Genomic DNA, 12012 nt, shown 5'->3' on the forward strand with positions numbered 1-12012 from the left:
AACTTATTTTGCAGAAGCTAACGCCTTAATCGCTTCCCCAGACTACTGCTGGCAAAGACAACCACCCCCCCCCCCCCGATCCTCTGGCTGCTTTGCGAAACTGCTGCAGAAACCAGCTCTGAGCTCAAATGCAGTGAGAAGATGGTGTCTCTACTTGTTCAGCTCTGGGCTTCTTGGATTCATATGTCCTTAATCTTTTGCCTTTCTTTGTTTTTATAGGTTACTCGGAAGATGGGGGCGCCCTGCGAGGAGAGGTTATCCCAGAACATGAATTTGCAACTGGACCAGTGTGTCTTGATGACGAGAATGAATTCCCTCCTGTGAGCATTAGGAGTCCCTAAAACGGCAGTACAGCCCTCATGCTAAGAAGAAAGTATTAACTTCTTACAGAAAAGATGTTGTTCGTTTTTTCTCTAATGTGCCCGATCCATTATCAAGCCTATAACAACTGTGTTACAGGGACACCGCCAGGTAGTTTACGCCCACAGCTGTGGCAGCTAGGGATGGGGATGCAGCCTACAAAACCTAACGTTAATTAGAGAGAGGGCCAAGCAAATTCCCAGGATTTAAGCACCTACAAATGTGGGTGAAGTCTGAATCTGGATCTGACCTTTAAATCTTGGGCCCGTCTCTCAGATTAATAGAAATAGCTTTAATTTCGATGACGGCAGCATTTTTAACAAAAAAAATTATCCCTGGCAGTATCTTCAGTGCAAACATATCCATATCCCAGCTTTGGGCTGGTACAGCTGCAACTTGAAGTGACCAGAACGAACGTAAAACTGAGCAATCTTTTAATTCCCAAGCTGAGTGAAATGCAAAAAAATCCCAGGAGCTGCAGAATCAGAGGGGCAAAGGGGGCTAGCGCTACCACAATGGAAATATTGAGGAGGGGCTGATCTGTGCTTCCACCCTGGCATGCCATTCCCTATAACATGCACACAGGCATGAGGGGTAGTAGGGAGAGAGGCAGGCGAGAGCAGGACCCAGAGAGGTTGGAGCAGCCACTGCAGGATCCAGTTGGGGAGCAGGCAGGAACATACCACGCGCACACATTGTTGAGTCTAAGCAGCCCCCCCATGCAGAGCACCCATCACACTCCACAGTCTATCCCTGACACCTCGACTTCCCCCTGCTCCCCACGTAAAGCACCTCTGATCCACTGCCCCACGTCCCCAATTCACAGTGAGCTTCCACCGCCTCTGGAAAAAGCCCAAACCTCCATCACAAATGGTGACAAGCATATTAGAATTTAAAATCCATTGCCAATATTTTAAGTCATCAGTATCAGTCACCAGAGGTAAGGACATTTTTGCTTTTAAAACAGACTTTGAACCTGGCAGTGTCTCTCCAGCTATGTGATCTAGTATCCAAACACTTACCATGTTGTTTGCTTAACATTTTAGAGGGAAAATGTTGGTTACCTGCAATAATAATTTATAGTACTTAGCAGCCTCTCCATAATGGTAACACATTAATATACCAGGACACTTTGACTTGACTAAATTGTTGCAGCAATTTACTGTGGACCGAATCCTGAGCCCTTTACTCAGTCCTCATCCATCTTCAATGGAAGTTTTGCCTGAGTAAGGACCAAGTAAAAACTGTATTAGGGTCTCAGGATGCGACCCACAATTGGTGGCTGAGATTTTCAAAGTTGACTAGGGTTTAGTGATACTCTAAAGCACTTTGAGGTCTACTGATGTAGAGTGCTATATAAGAGCAACCTAGCCAGTCGCAGAACTCTCATGAAACTCACTGCTTTTGTTCAGAACTGTGCATGACGTGGCCATGGATTATACAGTTCCCTTCCATTGTCTGTAACGTAATTTATTTGAAACCTGGCATGACAGTTTTCTCTTACTTGTGTTTCTTTCCCACTTCCCCATTGGCTTCCTATTCAGGGTATTTAGTTTGAAGTGTTTACCCTTTAACCATTCCATATTGACCCCTGGGGTTCTGAAGCCAATGTTCTAGAAGGGGTGTAGCCCACCACAAATTCCTATGCTTGTTTCCAAGGAACCTGCACTTGAGTGTGTGTTCTAGGGACAAGCAAGTGCCAGCAAGCAGGAGTTGAGCTGAACTGATATGCTTAAGTGAGTTTGCATGCTGTGATTGGATTGTATGAAAGCAGCCCAAAACCCCTGCTGTCCACCAACAGTCCTTTATTAAATGGACTTTGATCTGTCAAAACCTTGTGCGTAATTAACTTGACAGAACAACTTACGTGTGTGACTTATTTCTCAAAACAGGCCTCTCTGCTGTGACCTAGCAGTAGGAACTTCCAGATGAAGCATTTGGACTTAGAACTTTGTTTTTCCTCCTTGTTGCTGAAGTTTCCAGTTGCTAGTGCAGCATTTGGTTACGCTGGGCTGCTTCTACGTAAGGCTGGTCGGAACACTTTGATGTGTGGAGATGTATTGATTTCTATGAGGTTTTCAACAGAAAGGTATCTGGGGTCCAGGGTGGACACTCTGGTCACTTTTGACTAGAGATCAGAATCGAAGCCTGACCTTGCCAATCCGAAAACAGACGTTTCAACCCAATTCTGTTTCTTTAAAATGTTTGAAAGGTTTTGGAACAAAAACAGATTCTGAAACCTTGAGAATGGAAAATGGAATTGTCCTCCCCCAGCTCGACTTGTTACGCTTTGTATTTGGACACAGTTTTGTGGAAGGAGCAGCATACAGTTTCCTGTAGCTCCTCGGGTTTTTAAATACTCTTCCTTCTACTGACTTACTTCAGTCACTGCTTAACGTGACTACATCGTTAGTATTAAAGGTGCCATAGCTTGGGCCTAATCCAGAGCCTGTTGCTGGCAATACAAAGGTGCCACTTAATTTAACAAGGGAAGGGCCAGGCCAGATCTCAGTGAGAGGAGGAGATAAAAAGCCCGAGGACCTATGTGAATTTAAAATCTGAATAGAAGTTGTTTGGATGATACCCATGCTGTTAGGTGCTACTGAAACTGGTAGTGACTTGGAGAATGAGGTTAATCACCTATTTCACTTTCAATGATAGGAGTGGACTTGATTCTGTGAAGTCCACTTAAGGACTTTGCTATTGATTTTATGAGGAAAGTGCTCAGATGCGACAGTAACGGCTGGCAGCATAGTACCCTAAGATTGATTGTCTCGAGAGGAAAGCACTGAAGTGAATACTTGATCCCTGCAGAATGCTGACTTGCTGAGAGGACCAGAAATCCTTGTGGGAAGGGAAGAATGAACCCACGTTGTTTATTCGATGTACAGGTCCAGCTTTAAATGTTCATGTGGTTCTGGCCACGCACAGCTGGAACTTGACTTCTGCTTACCTATGCTAGGGATCTGACCTATGGCAGTCAGTATTCCAAAAGAGCTTGCCAGGAGCCTAAGTAATTGTTGATGTAGGCACTTTACGCCCAAGTTTAATGCTGATGTGATTTTGGCCACATAGCCAAAGTAGCCTTTCAGAATTCATTGCAGCTTCTTCAGGACACCATGATCACAAGGTGTTTTTCTGAGAGCTCTAAAGAGGTAGCGTGGTCATGAGGTTTTATGGAAGAGTCCTATAGGATAGAGCAAGCATTTATGAGCAAGAAGGATGAAACCAACAGAGCAGCTTCAATAGAAATGAAATATACATGCTGTACAAATTTCTGCAAAGACCCGTAGAATGTAATAGGAAAGAGGATCTGTGCAGAATGTAAAGCCCGCCTATAGAGCTCTAATGCAGGGGTATAATGCGTGGTTACATTTCTGTTGGATTCTTCTACATGTGCTGAGAACCAAAGAATCTCGCATCAGGAATGTTAAGATGGAGCCTGATAGCAAGAGGGAATTTCATTAGAGGTGTTTGCTGAACTTCAGCTAGAGATTGCAGAGCGATCCATTATTTGATAGAACCAAGGGCTTGGGACCAAAATGCAAAAGGAGCCTTTAAAATGGCTTCCATGCTCAGGACCTCTTGTTCTGTTACCTCCAGATTTAATGGCACTTGAGTGGCCAGTACAAAAGGGCGGGCAGCTGAAGGACACTGCTGCCACTGTGAGCATACAGCTCCTGTGTGCATGCTCAGCGACTCGCATTGTCGATAGCAATGAAAAAACAGATCCCTACAATGGGCCATATCCATCTACCACCTGTTTGCTGCAATTTGGATTACTGATGAATGTTTGCCCATTGCAATACACACCCCAGTATTCCTGCGTGACCACCCCTCCCCCCGTGTAGACCAGGCCTCACTCTGCTACGTAGACATTTGGCACTACTATGAACTTTTGGCTACATTTCTTTATAGTTGCCACCTACAGTAACAAAGAGCAAAAGTGCTTCTGTGGAACCGTCTGTTAATAATGCTCCTTCTTGGTGCAAAGCTTCTGTGGAAGTATGGCTAGCCTTTTGCTCCTTCTAGCAACTTCTGACTCACTGACTTCAAAAGGAGTTTTTGCCTGAGTAAGACCTGCAGGAATAGGCCCAGACACAGCTACGTTAGCTTGATCCTCTTTGTGATGTAGAATCCAGCTCTGCCTCTCTCAGCTTCAGCATCATTAGACACAAAATTAGGACATTTGTGTGGCCGAAGGACCATAAAGCACAGCTAGTGGTTCCTTGCAAGCTCATCAAGAGTAAAATCCCTTATTTTTTCCCCATCGGACCAGGCTTGAAAGAGTGTTCAGTGTCTCTGCAACTGAGCCCAAGATGGAGGTCATTTCAGTAGGAGCTGTGGGATGATCTACCCCAGCAGGCATCTGCGCTGACACCAAGAACACATTAGCTGCTGTGTGGAGTCTCCGTAAAGCAGAGGAACCCTTCTGGGGGTAGAGGGTGGGTGAGCACAGCCCTGCCCCAGGCTCTTCCATAAGAAGGTGCAGTTCTTGCCCAGAGATCTTTGGTACCTTCTTGGGGCTTGTGTGCAGTGCTGGTATGAAGTAGCTATTAAAAAGTCCTTGCCATTGTATATTTCCTGCCTGTGTCCTGAGGAGGCTGCCGGATTCTGTTACCGGAGTTAATAGCTGACACATAGTGATTCAGTATGTCTGCATGCTTTGTCTGTTTTTAATCTGTTCTGGATGCAAAGGCAGCTGGATAAGGGACACACATTATCACCAACCTATACATGTAGGGCAAAAACTAACTGACCCACACAACACCCATTGACCAGAAAGTAAAACACTGCATGGTGTCTTCTCCCCTGCACGTGTGCAAAGCCTTCTGCGATGCACCCTGCTTAACGACCGCTCACTGGGAAAAGTAAGGCAGTTCTGTTTTGATTTTGGTAGATAATCTTGTGCCGTGGAGGTCACCCGGGCAAAGTGAAGAGGTCATGATGAGAAGCCAACCTCCGGATTCGGGACAGGCGCTGGGAGGTGGTTTGGAAAAACCCAGCAGTGTGGAAGAACAGATTTGTGGGCGCCTACAACAGGGCGAATAACCAGAGGTGCTGCATTGCTTTACGACAGTATGTTCAAGTGGTTACCTCACCCCTCTGGCCCTGTGTTTGACGTATAGGGGTGTGGTATAAACGTACTGCATACACAGTGCTATATTTAACAAAGGAGACATTAAAACCCCATTGTAAATGCTAACCAGACCAGATTTGTATGTAACCTGAATTTTATATACATGGTTTTCCCTTTTCTAATTTATGCTGTTTTCTGTGTATAAAGTCTATTAAATGATGTCTTTGTACAGTATATACATAATATTTTATCCATGCAGAGTATTTTTGCAGTGATATTAGGGGGAAATCCCCCCAATTTATTATGTTTGAGCTCTACCAGAAGACTAGTAATAAAGTCATCATATGTCAGTGGCTGCTCAGTGTGAGAGTTCTTGCTGTTCTCTGGGGGTCCCTATGGATGTCTATCTTGATTCAGGTTTATTAGTGGAACTGCTCCTAGTTTTGGTTTTGACTATTCATTAATCACAACCCATTGCCTTCAGCTGCACGCTGACTGGTTTGTTTCAAACAATACTATTTTTGGAGTGAAGGGCATCATTGTCAGAGATGGGAATTGAGGCTCAAGACAGCTGCTGCTGCTGAACCAACTTACCCTGCCCAACCCCTTCTGGCTTCAGGAGCATTGTCCAGGATGTGGGACCTGTGGTCCCTGTTTGCTGCTGTGACACTGACCTGCTGAAGCCTTGGGGGATTCACTTAACTTTTGCCTGGGATTCCCCATTTGTAACATGGAGATAATGGCCCAGATTCCCAGATGTGTCAGAGCAGTCTGGGAAAGGAGGGGCATTTAGGCTTCTGATAACCATTCAGGGAACTGCCAGGCACCAGGTTGGTCTCTGGGCTGGGCTGCCTTGTGCCAATAGTTAACAGCTCCCAAGGAGCTCCTTTTAATGGTCAAGATTGCAGGAGGGCATCATGCTCTGGCTCTGCCCCTTTCACACCTCCTCTCTAAGCCATCCCCAAAAGCCCTTACAACAGGGCAGGGACAGCAGGCTGAGCTAACACTTGCCCATCTTGGCAAAGTGCTGTGAGATCCTCAGAGGTGCAACCTGCCCTGGAAGTACAGGACATTATTCTAAGCAGGAGCCTTTTGTAAATATGGATAAGAAATCCTGGGAGGAAGAGGGTGGAGGTTGGCCTTACTACTTGTCAGCTAAGTCTCAAGGAGGAGGTCAGTTATCCGTGCAATTCCCCTGTCCCTAGGGTACAGAGCTGGGCCACGGTCTTCATCTCAGCTTCATATAAATCCCATACTGGTTTAACCCTAGAGGAAAAAACCCACCTGGAGACCAGAGTGACCATCTTGTGCTGCCAGAGGGGGTAAAGATGAGCCCTCACCTCCCCAAGAATAGCAGGGGATGTCTGGCCCTCTAAGCCAACAGATCTCGGGGCCTCTAGATAGGCCATGGCCATATGTACAAAGGTTTAATCCACTGCTTCCTGGGCCCCATCCCTCCCGATCTGTGCTCATCCTCTCTTGTCACATCCCCCCAAGTCCCCTTCAAGGCCAGTTTCAGATCACAGAAGGGCAACTGACATGCAGGTTCAACTTTTGCAGCAATTCTCCTCCAAGGTACAGGCAGGGGGTAATGCAATAGACAAAGGCTTTGACCCAAGAACTGCCTCCGTCACCAAGCGAGCCCATGAAGCACATGCCCCCTTCTTCCTCCCCAACCACAATCTAGAGCAGGGGTTCTCAACCTGTGGGCTGCTTGCAGCCCATTCAGCACAGAGCTGCAGCTGATGTGACATCCATGCAGGCAGTGCTGGACATAGCCCACAACGGTAAATAGGTTGAGAACCACTGATCTAGATCTACCTGCTCTTTGTCCCCTCTTCATGCAGGAGCAGAGAAGGTGAGCTTTCCAGAACACTCCACCCACAGTGTCTCAAAGGGATTGCAACGTGGCCACGCTATTCTAAACGCTGTGCAAAGAGAACCATGCCAGCTGCAGATACGCTAGCTCTTCGAGCTGGTTTAGACAGCATCAGATTTATTTGCATACAGCACAGTTAGAACAGCACAGACTGACCTGACAGCCAAGTCAGTGTGAAACTGTTGATTACGGCTCCCTGTTACAGTCTACCATGGCAGGGCTAGAGCAGCAAGCCTGACATCGGCAAACTATGTGCTGTGGATTGCAGCAGGGCGTCGCTGCTGGATCATGGGCGTAATCAGCTGTTGAGACGTTGTCTGATGCAATATCCTGAAGAAAGTCTGTCAAAGCCCTGGTTATCGCAGGTAGCACAGCCTGATACTCGCCAGCCTTCATGTCCAGAGGCACCTGCTCCTGAATGTCGTGATCCAGATTAAAAATGAGCGGTGGCTGGTGATGCTCTTCCAGCCCAATGCTTCCGTCACAGGCTTTCGCCCCGCCTGGAATGGAAACCCAGAGAAAAACGCTCAAGTCCCCTGGCAGCCATCCCTGCTGCAGTGTCATTAGTTTCCAGCAGACAAAACAGCCTGAACACATGCAGCAGGTACTGCTGTTACCAAGAGGTGCCAGGGTCCTAGGCTAGCAGATTTATATCTGTGGCAAATGAGTTACTCAAAAGCAAAGGAGATCAGTGAGTTTCTAGTGTAGGACTAAGCTCTTATACCTACAGTTGCTACCACATTGCTGGACATGGCTTAACAACCTAGCAGCAGACTGAAAAGCTTTGAGTTCTACATGGATTATTCCAGTGATAGGCTAGGGAAAGTCCTGCCCAGCAACATCTACTGGGCAGTGGTGCTGTATTGGAAACATTTGTAAAAGTCACTGCCTGCTCTTTAGGAATCGTACCAGAGACAGGCTAGGGAGCTAAATTATATGAAGTGACAGTCCTAGGGCTTCCTGTGATCTCTGGCAAACAGTACTAGCATGACAGCCTTCAGTAATTATAGCTCAGAAATCGTGTACTGCAAGGGAGATTGCAGCTGTGGTTGAAACCCTCCAGCAAGGTTGTGCATTGGTTTGCATGGGCTGACCCAAGTTTGACCCAGTTATGAAATTATAGCTTTTGCAAGCTCTACAGGCAAGGGAAGGATAGCAAGGCGTTTTGTGGGCTGCTCTAAAAGGGAATCGAGAGGCAAAGGACAACACAAGGACACAAGAATAGCCACAAGAAGGCTAAATGAACTGAAGGTTAAAAATAAAGGAAATGAGATGAAGCATGAACAGGTCCAATGCTGCTGGTAAGCAGAGACCCTGGCAGGGTAGGCACCTGCTCTGTAGGGGCTACATACTGCATTGGAGATGCCTTAGAACAAGCCAAATGCTATGAACAGAAGCAGTGGAATTGTGTGTGAGGGAACCATTTTAATCATCCCTAATCATAGGGTTAATGGACTCTAAGCATTTCCAGAGGGCTGCAAAGGAGCATGTCATTCCTCTTGCTGTCCTCTCACATCAGGATCCTTCCTCTGTAACTTCTGTTGACGTGCTCTGGGTGTCTGCTTCCCCACCTTTGTTTCCAGAGGTCACCACTAGTAGTCGTTGTGACCATCAGAGGTGCTGTGGCTAAAGCCCTCGTTCCAGGTCATGTCTCAAAAAAGCACTGCAGCACATGCTACCTTTAAGCACCTGGCTTGCCCCGCTGAAGCCACGGGCCTAGGTGCCTTGCTGAATCTGGGGCTGAGAGGAAGCTGCTGTCAGCACGTTCTCTGGGAGGCATCCTCAGCTTTGGAATTCACACTCCCCTTGGTCTGAAGCTGCCCTGAAGGTCACCAACTCTGGGCCGCGAAGCCTGCAGGGGAGGTATCCGTGGCTGGGGCAAGAATTTGATTCATTTTCTGGTTTGCAGGAGGCTCCTGGATTTGTGCTTGTTTGTACCAATCTGCCTGGATTTTTAAATCTCTCCCCAAGGGCACGTAGGCCTTTGGAGGAGGGGCTTTTCCTAAATTCAAACAGACTATACCTGTAGTGTAAAATGCCTTGTATTGAGCCAGCCGTAGCGCTTTTATCTCTCCGTCCTTTCCAGCTGCTCCACTGTTGGGGTGAAACAACGTCTACAGGAAGAAAAGAAGGCAACACGTTAGCCTTACTTAGGGGGATACCGGGTAAGATTTCATCTGTTCCTGCCCTGAGCTCTGACACAGCCCCAGAGGAGACCAGGCTGTGCTTGCAGAGGCAGCCATTCTGCTTTCCCACCAAATTACAAGTCTTGAGGCTCAAGCATACTTTGGAAGCAAAATGGAAGAGTAAGAGCCATTGTTGTTTCTTTGCTTCAATCCCCTGGTGACAGAGTATGGCTTGCATATGTCATGCTGTGAGAGTTCTGCTTGCCCAGGTAAGACACTGGGTCTGGTTCCTTAGATGTTTTTTATTCGTCCTTTCTCACCTTTTCTCTTATATCCTGTTCCCTGAGGCAGGGCCCTTGGAGTCCATTTCCTTCCCTGATGAACAGCTGACGGGCGCTAATTGTGCACTAGAGATCTGATCAACCATTTTGCCTGTTTATAACAATCACTCTTGTTTTCACATCTCATCCTTAACAGGGTGTCAATGCAAGAACGAATATGACTAGCCAGAATGTAGCAGCTCCTTGGAAGGGTTGCTAACACCCTTCTGTTTCTTTAGGAGATGGCACAACGCTAAAGACGTACTCTGAGCTTGTCGGTGTTCCAACAATACCAGTGTAGCTGTACCTGATCAAACCTAAAAAGAAAAGGAGTACTTGTGGCACCGAAGCTGCAACTCAACGGGGCAACCTGCGCCCACGGCATTATTCCTGCTTGGCTTAAAACATGATCAATTTTAACAGCGACCTCATTCTGTCCCTGCCTCAGTACAGCTTTTACAGGTTTCTATACAGCCCTACAGAAGCTGCCCTGGTTTCACGCCACTAACGTTAAATTCTCTGCGTTTTCTACTCCAATACCAGCCTTGTTACATGAACTGGACTATCTAGTACCAAGGCCTTTCAAAGAGGACTGGCAGAACGTTTGGGGCTAGCGAATGGAATGTGTTTAGCAAACACAAGCTCACGTTCTACAGTAACTTTCCCTGTGAATCCCCCTCCAGTGTGACTCTGTGAGAACAAGGAGCATTCTGGTCCTTCCTGCTATTATTACGGCTCAGCTAGCGGCAGGGACATCTAAGAGACCTTTACAGCTCTGTGGGGCCAGCAACCAAGCCACAAGTTCATAATGACTTCATGTCTCTTGTGAAGCAGAGGCTTAGATCATGCATTGGAACAGCACAGTTCATCTCCACTGAGTCACTCATTCCATTCTAAGGAAGTCTCCCTTCATAAACACAGAGAGACCCATTAAGGGGAGTTAAGGTGACAAGGAGTGGGGGCGGGGTGGATTGTGTCTAGTTCAATCTTTATGACACCCTGAATCCACACTGTATGATCCCCTTGAGGCAAAATAAAATGACAGGGCCAAGGGAGCTTGGCCGGCCAGTCAGTCAGATAATCTCCGCTTGGAACCCCGTGGTGGTCCCAGAGGGGGATGAATCACAAGAGGTTTCCTCTCTGGGAAGGAGTTGAAGTGATTCATAAAGTTTCCATTGGGCTAAAAATTAGAAACATCTGCTGGAGCTGGAGGCAGCTGTCGTGCCAAGTTTAGCAGGAACGTTCACAGCTGACCAGTGAGACGATTACTTAGCAGGTGTCCCCGCTGTCACGGCAGCCGGACTGGGGGCAAGGGGACCAGCACTCTCAGGCTAGTATGGGCAGGCAGCACTGCCCCCATATTCAAACTAAAAATGACACTTTAGAACATTTTTCCATTTTCAGAGATTGGCTACTATATTTTCCCCCAGAGGAAAAAGCAGGATCTTAACATTTTCATATGCAGGTTGCAGGCGGAGAACATAACAGAGACTGGGTCCAACTGGGCAGTGTCTACTCAGTGTGTTTAACTCCCTTTGACTCAACATCTGGTCTTCTCTTTGCAAAAGCCCTTGTTGTCCCAGCGCGATGCGCTTTTATGGAGCAAGAAGCCTCCCAGAGGTTCACAGAGCTATAACACACCAGTGAGGTGTCTGCCCTCTTGCGTCCCAAAAAAGGGAAAGGAGACCACACAGTGGCACTTTGAGAAGACATTGTCAAGGGGGAGCTTCTTCAAACAACATGCTTTACTGCAGGTGTGTCGTTCTCCTGGCAGGCGGCAGCGAGGTAGAATAGCTGCCTCTTTTTTACTATCTATAGCTTGCACATACTGGAGCTCAAAGCAGTCAGGCCTGATTTCATGTCCTTAGGACTCCCCTGCAGATGGTATACTCTGCCCATATTTGGCATCTTTCAGGCAAAGACCTCCAAGTGTCTGACAAACAATTACTGATGACATTTGACAGATGAGAAACTGAGGCACAGTGAGGCTAAGCAACTTCCCAAGGTCACGCCGTGACTCAGCGGCAGAGCTGAGAACAGACTTACCCCCTCAAATCCCTGAGCAGCCAGACCCTGCTGGCTGGAAAAGGTTCAGGTAGGTGGGAAGGAGAAAACGAGCACAGTGCAGTGAAGCTAGCTTTCAGCACAGGCTCCTGCTAGCCTCGCAGCTCAGCTGGTGTCATCGTAGAACAGACACAAATTCACCAATCTCCCCAGAGATGCAGGGGGAAGTGTAGATGCTCGTAG

At 47.3% G+C, this 12012-nt stretch overlaps 2 protein-coding genes across 15 annotated transcripts in view; one reads left to right on the forward strand and one right to left on the reverse strand.

Moving 5' to 3' along the window:
- WIPI1 (WD repeat domain, phosphoinositide interacting 1) overlaps positions 1 to 5790 on the forward strand; it is a 32662-nt gene extending 26872 nt beyond the window's left edge. For 2 of the 4 annotated variants that reach the window (XM_073312041.1, XM_073312042.1), the window contains exons 12-13: positions 220 to 320; positions 5261 to 5790. In XM_073312041.1, the coding sequence (XP_073168142.1) occupies positions 220 to 320; positions 5261 to 5308 (149 nt within the window). In that variant the 3' untranslated portion in view covers positions 5309 to 5790. Of the gene's footprint in view, positions 1 to 219; positions 374 to 2252 lie in introns of all 4 variants that reach the window. The other 2 variants (XM_073312044.1, XM_073312043.1) reach the window with 2 other exon arrangements.
- Positions 5791 to 7398: 1608 nt separating this feature from the next.
- ARSG (arylsulfatase G) overlaps positions 7399 to 12012 on the reverse strand; it is an 84333-nt gene continuing 79719 nt past the window's right edge. For 10 of the 11 annotated variants that reach the window (XM_073311673.1, XM_073311675.1, XM_073311674.1 and 7 more), the window contains 2 exons: positions 9343 to 9433; positions 7399 to 7819 (listed from right to left, as the gene is read on the reverse strand). In XM_073311673.1, coding sequence (XP_073167774.1) covers positions 7506 to 7819; positions 9343 to 9433 — 405 coding nt within the window. In that variant the 3' untranslated portion in view covers positions 7399 to 7505. The remainder of the gene's footprint in view (positions 7820 to 9342; positions 9434 to 12012) is intronic. The other variant, XM_073311681.1, reaches the window with a different exon arrangement.

The sequence above is a fragment of the Lepidochelys kempii genome, chromosome 14, assembly GCF_965140265.1.
Source record: "Lepidochelys kempii isolate rLepKem1 chromosome 14, rLepKem1.hap2, whole genome shotgun sequence".
Lineage (NCBI taxonomy): Eukaryota > Metazoa > Chordata > Testudines > Cheloniidae > Lepidochelys > Lepidochelys kempii.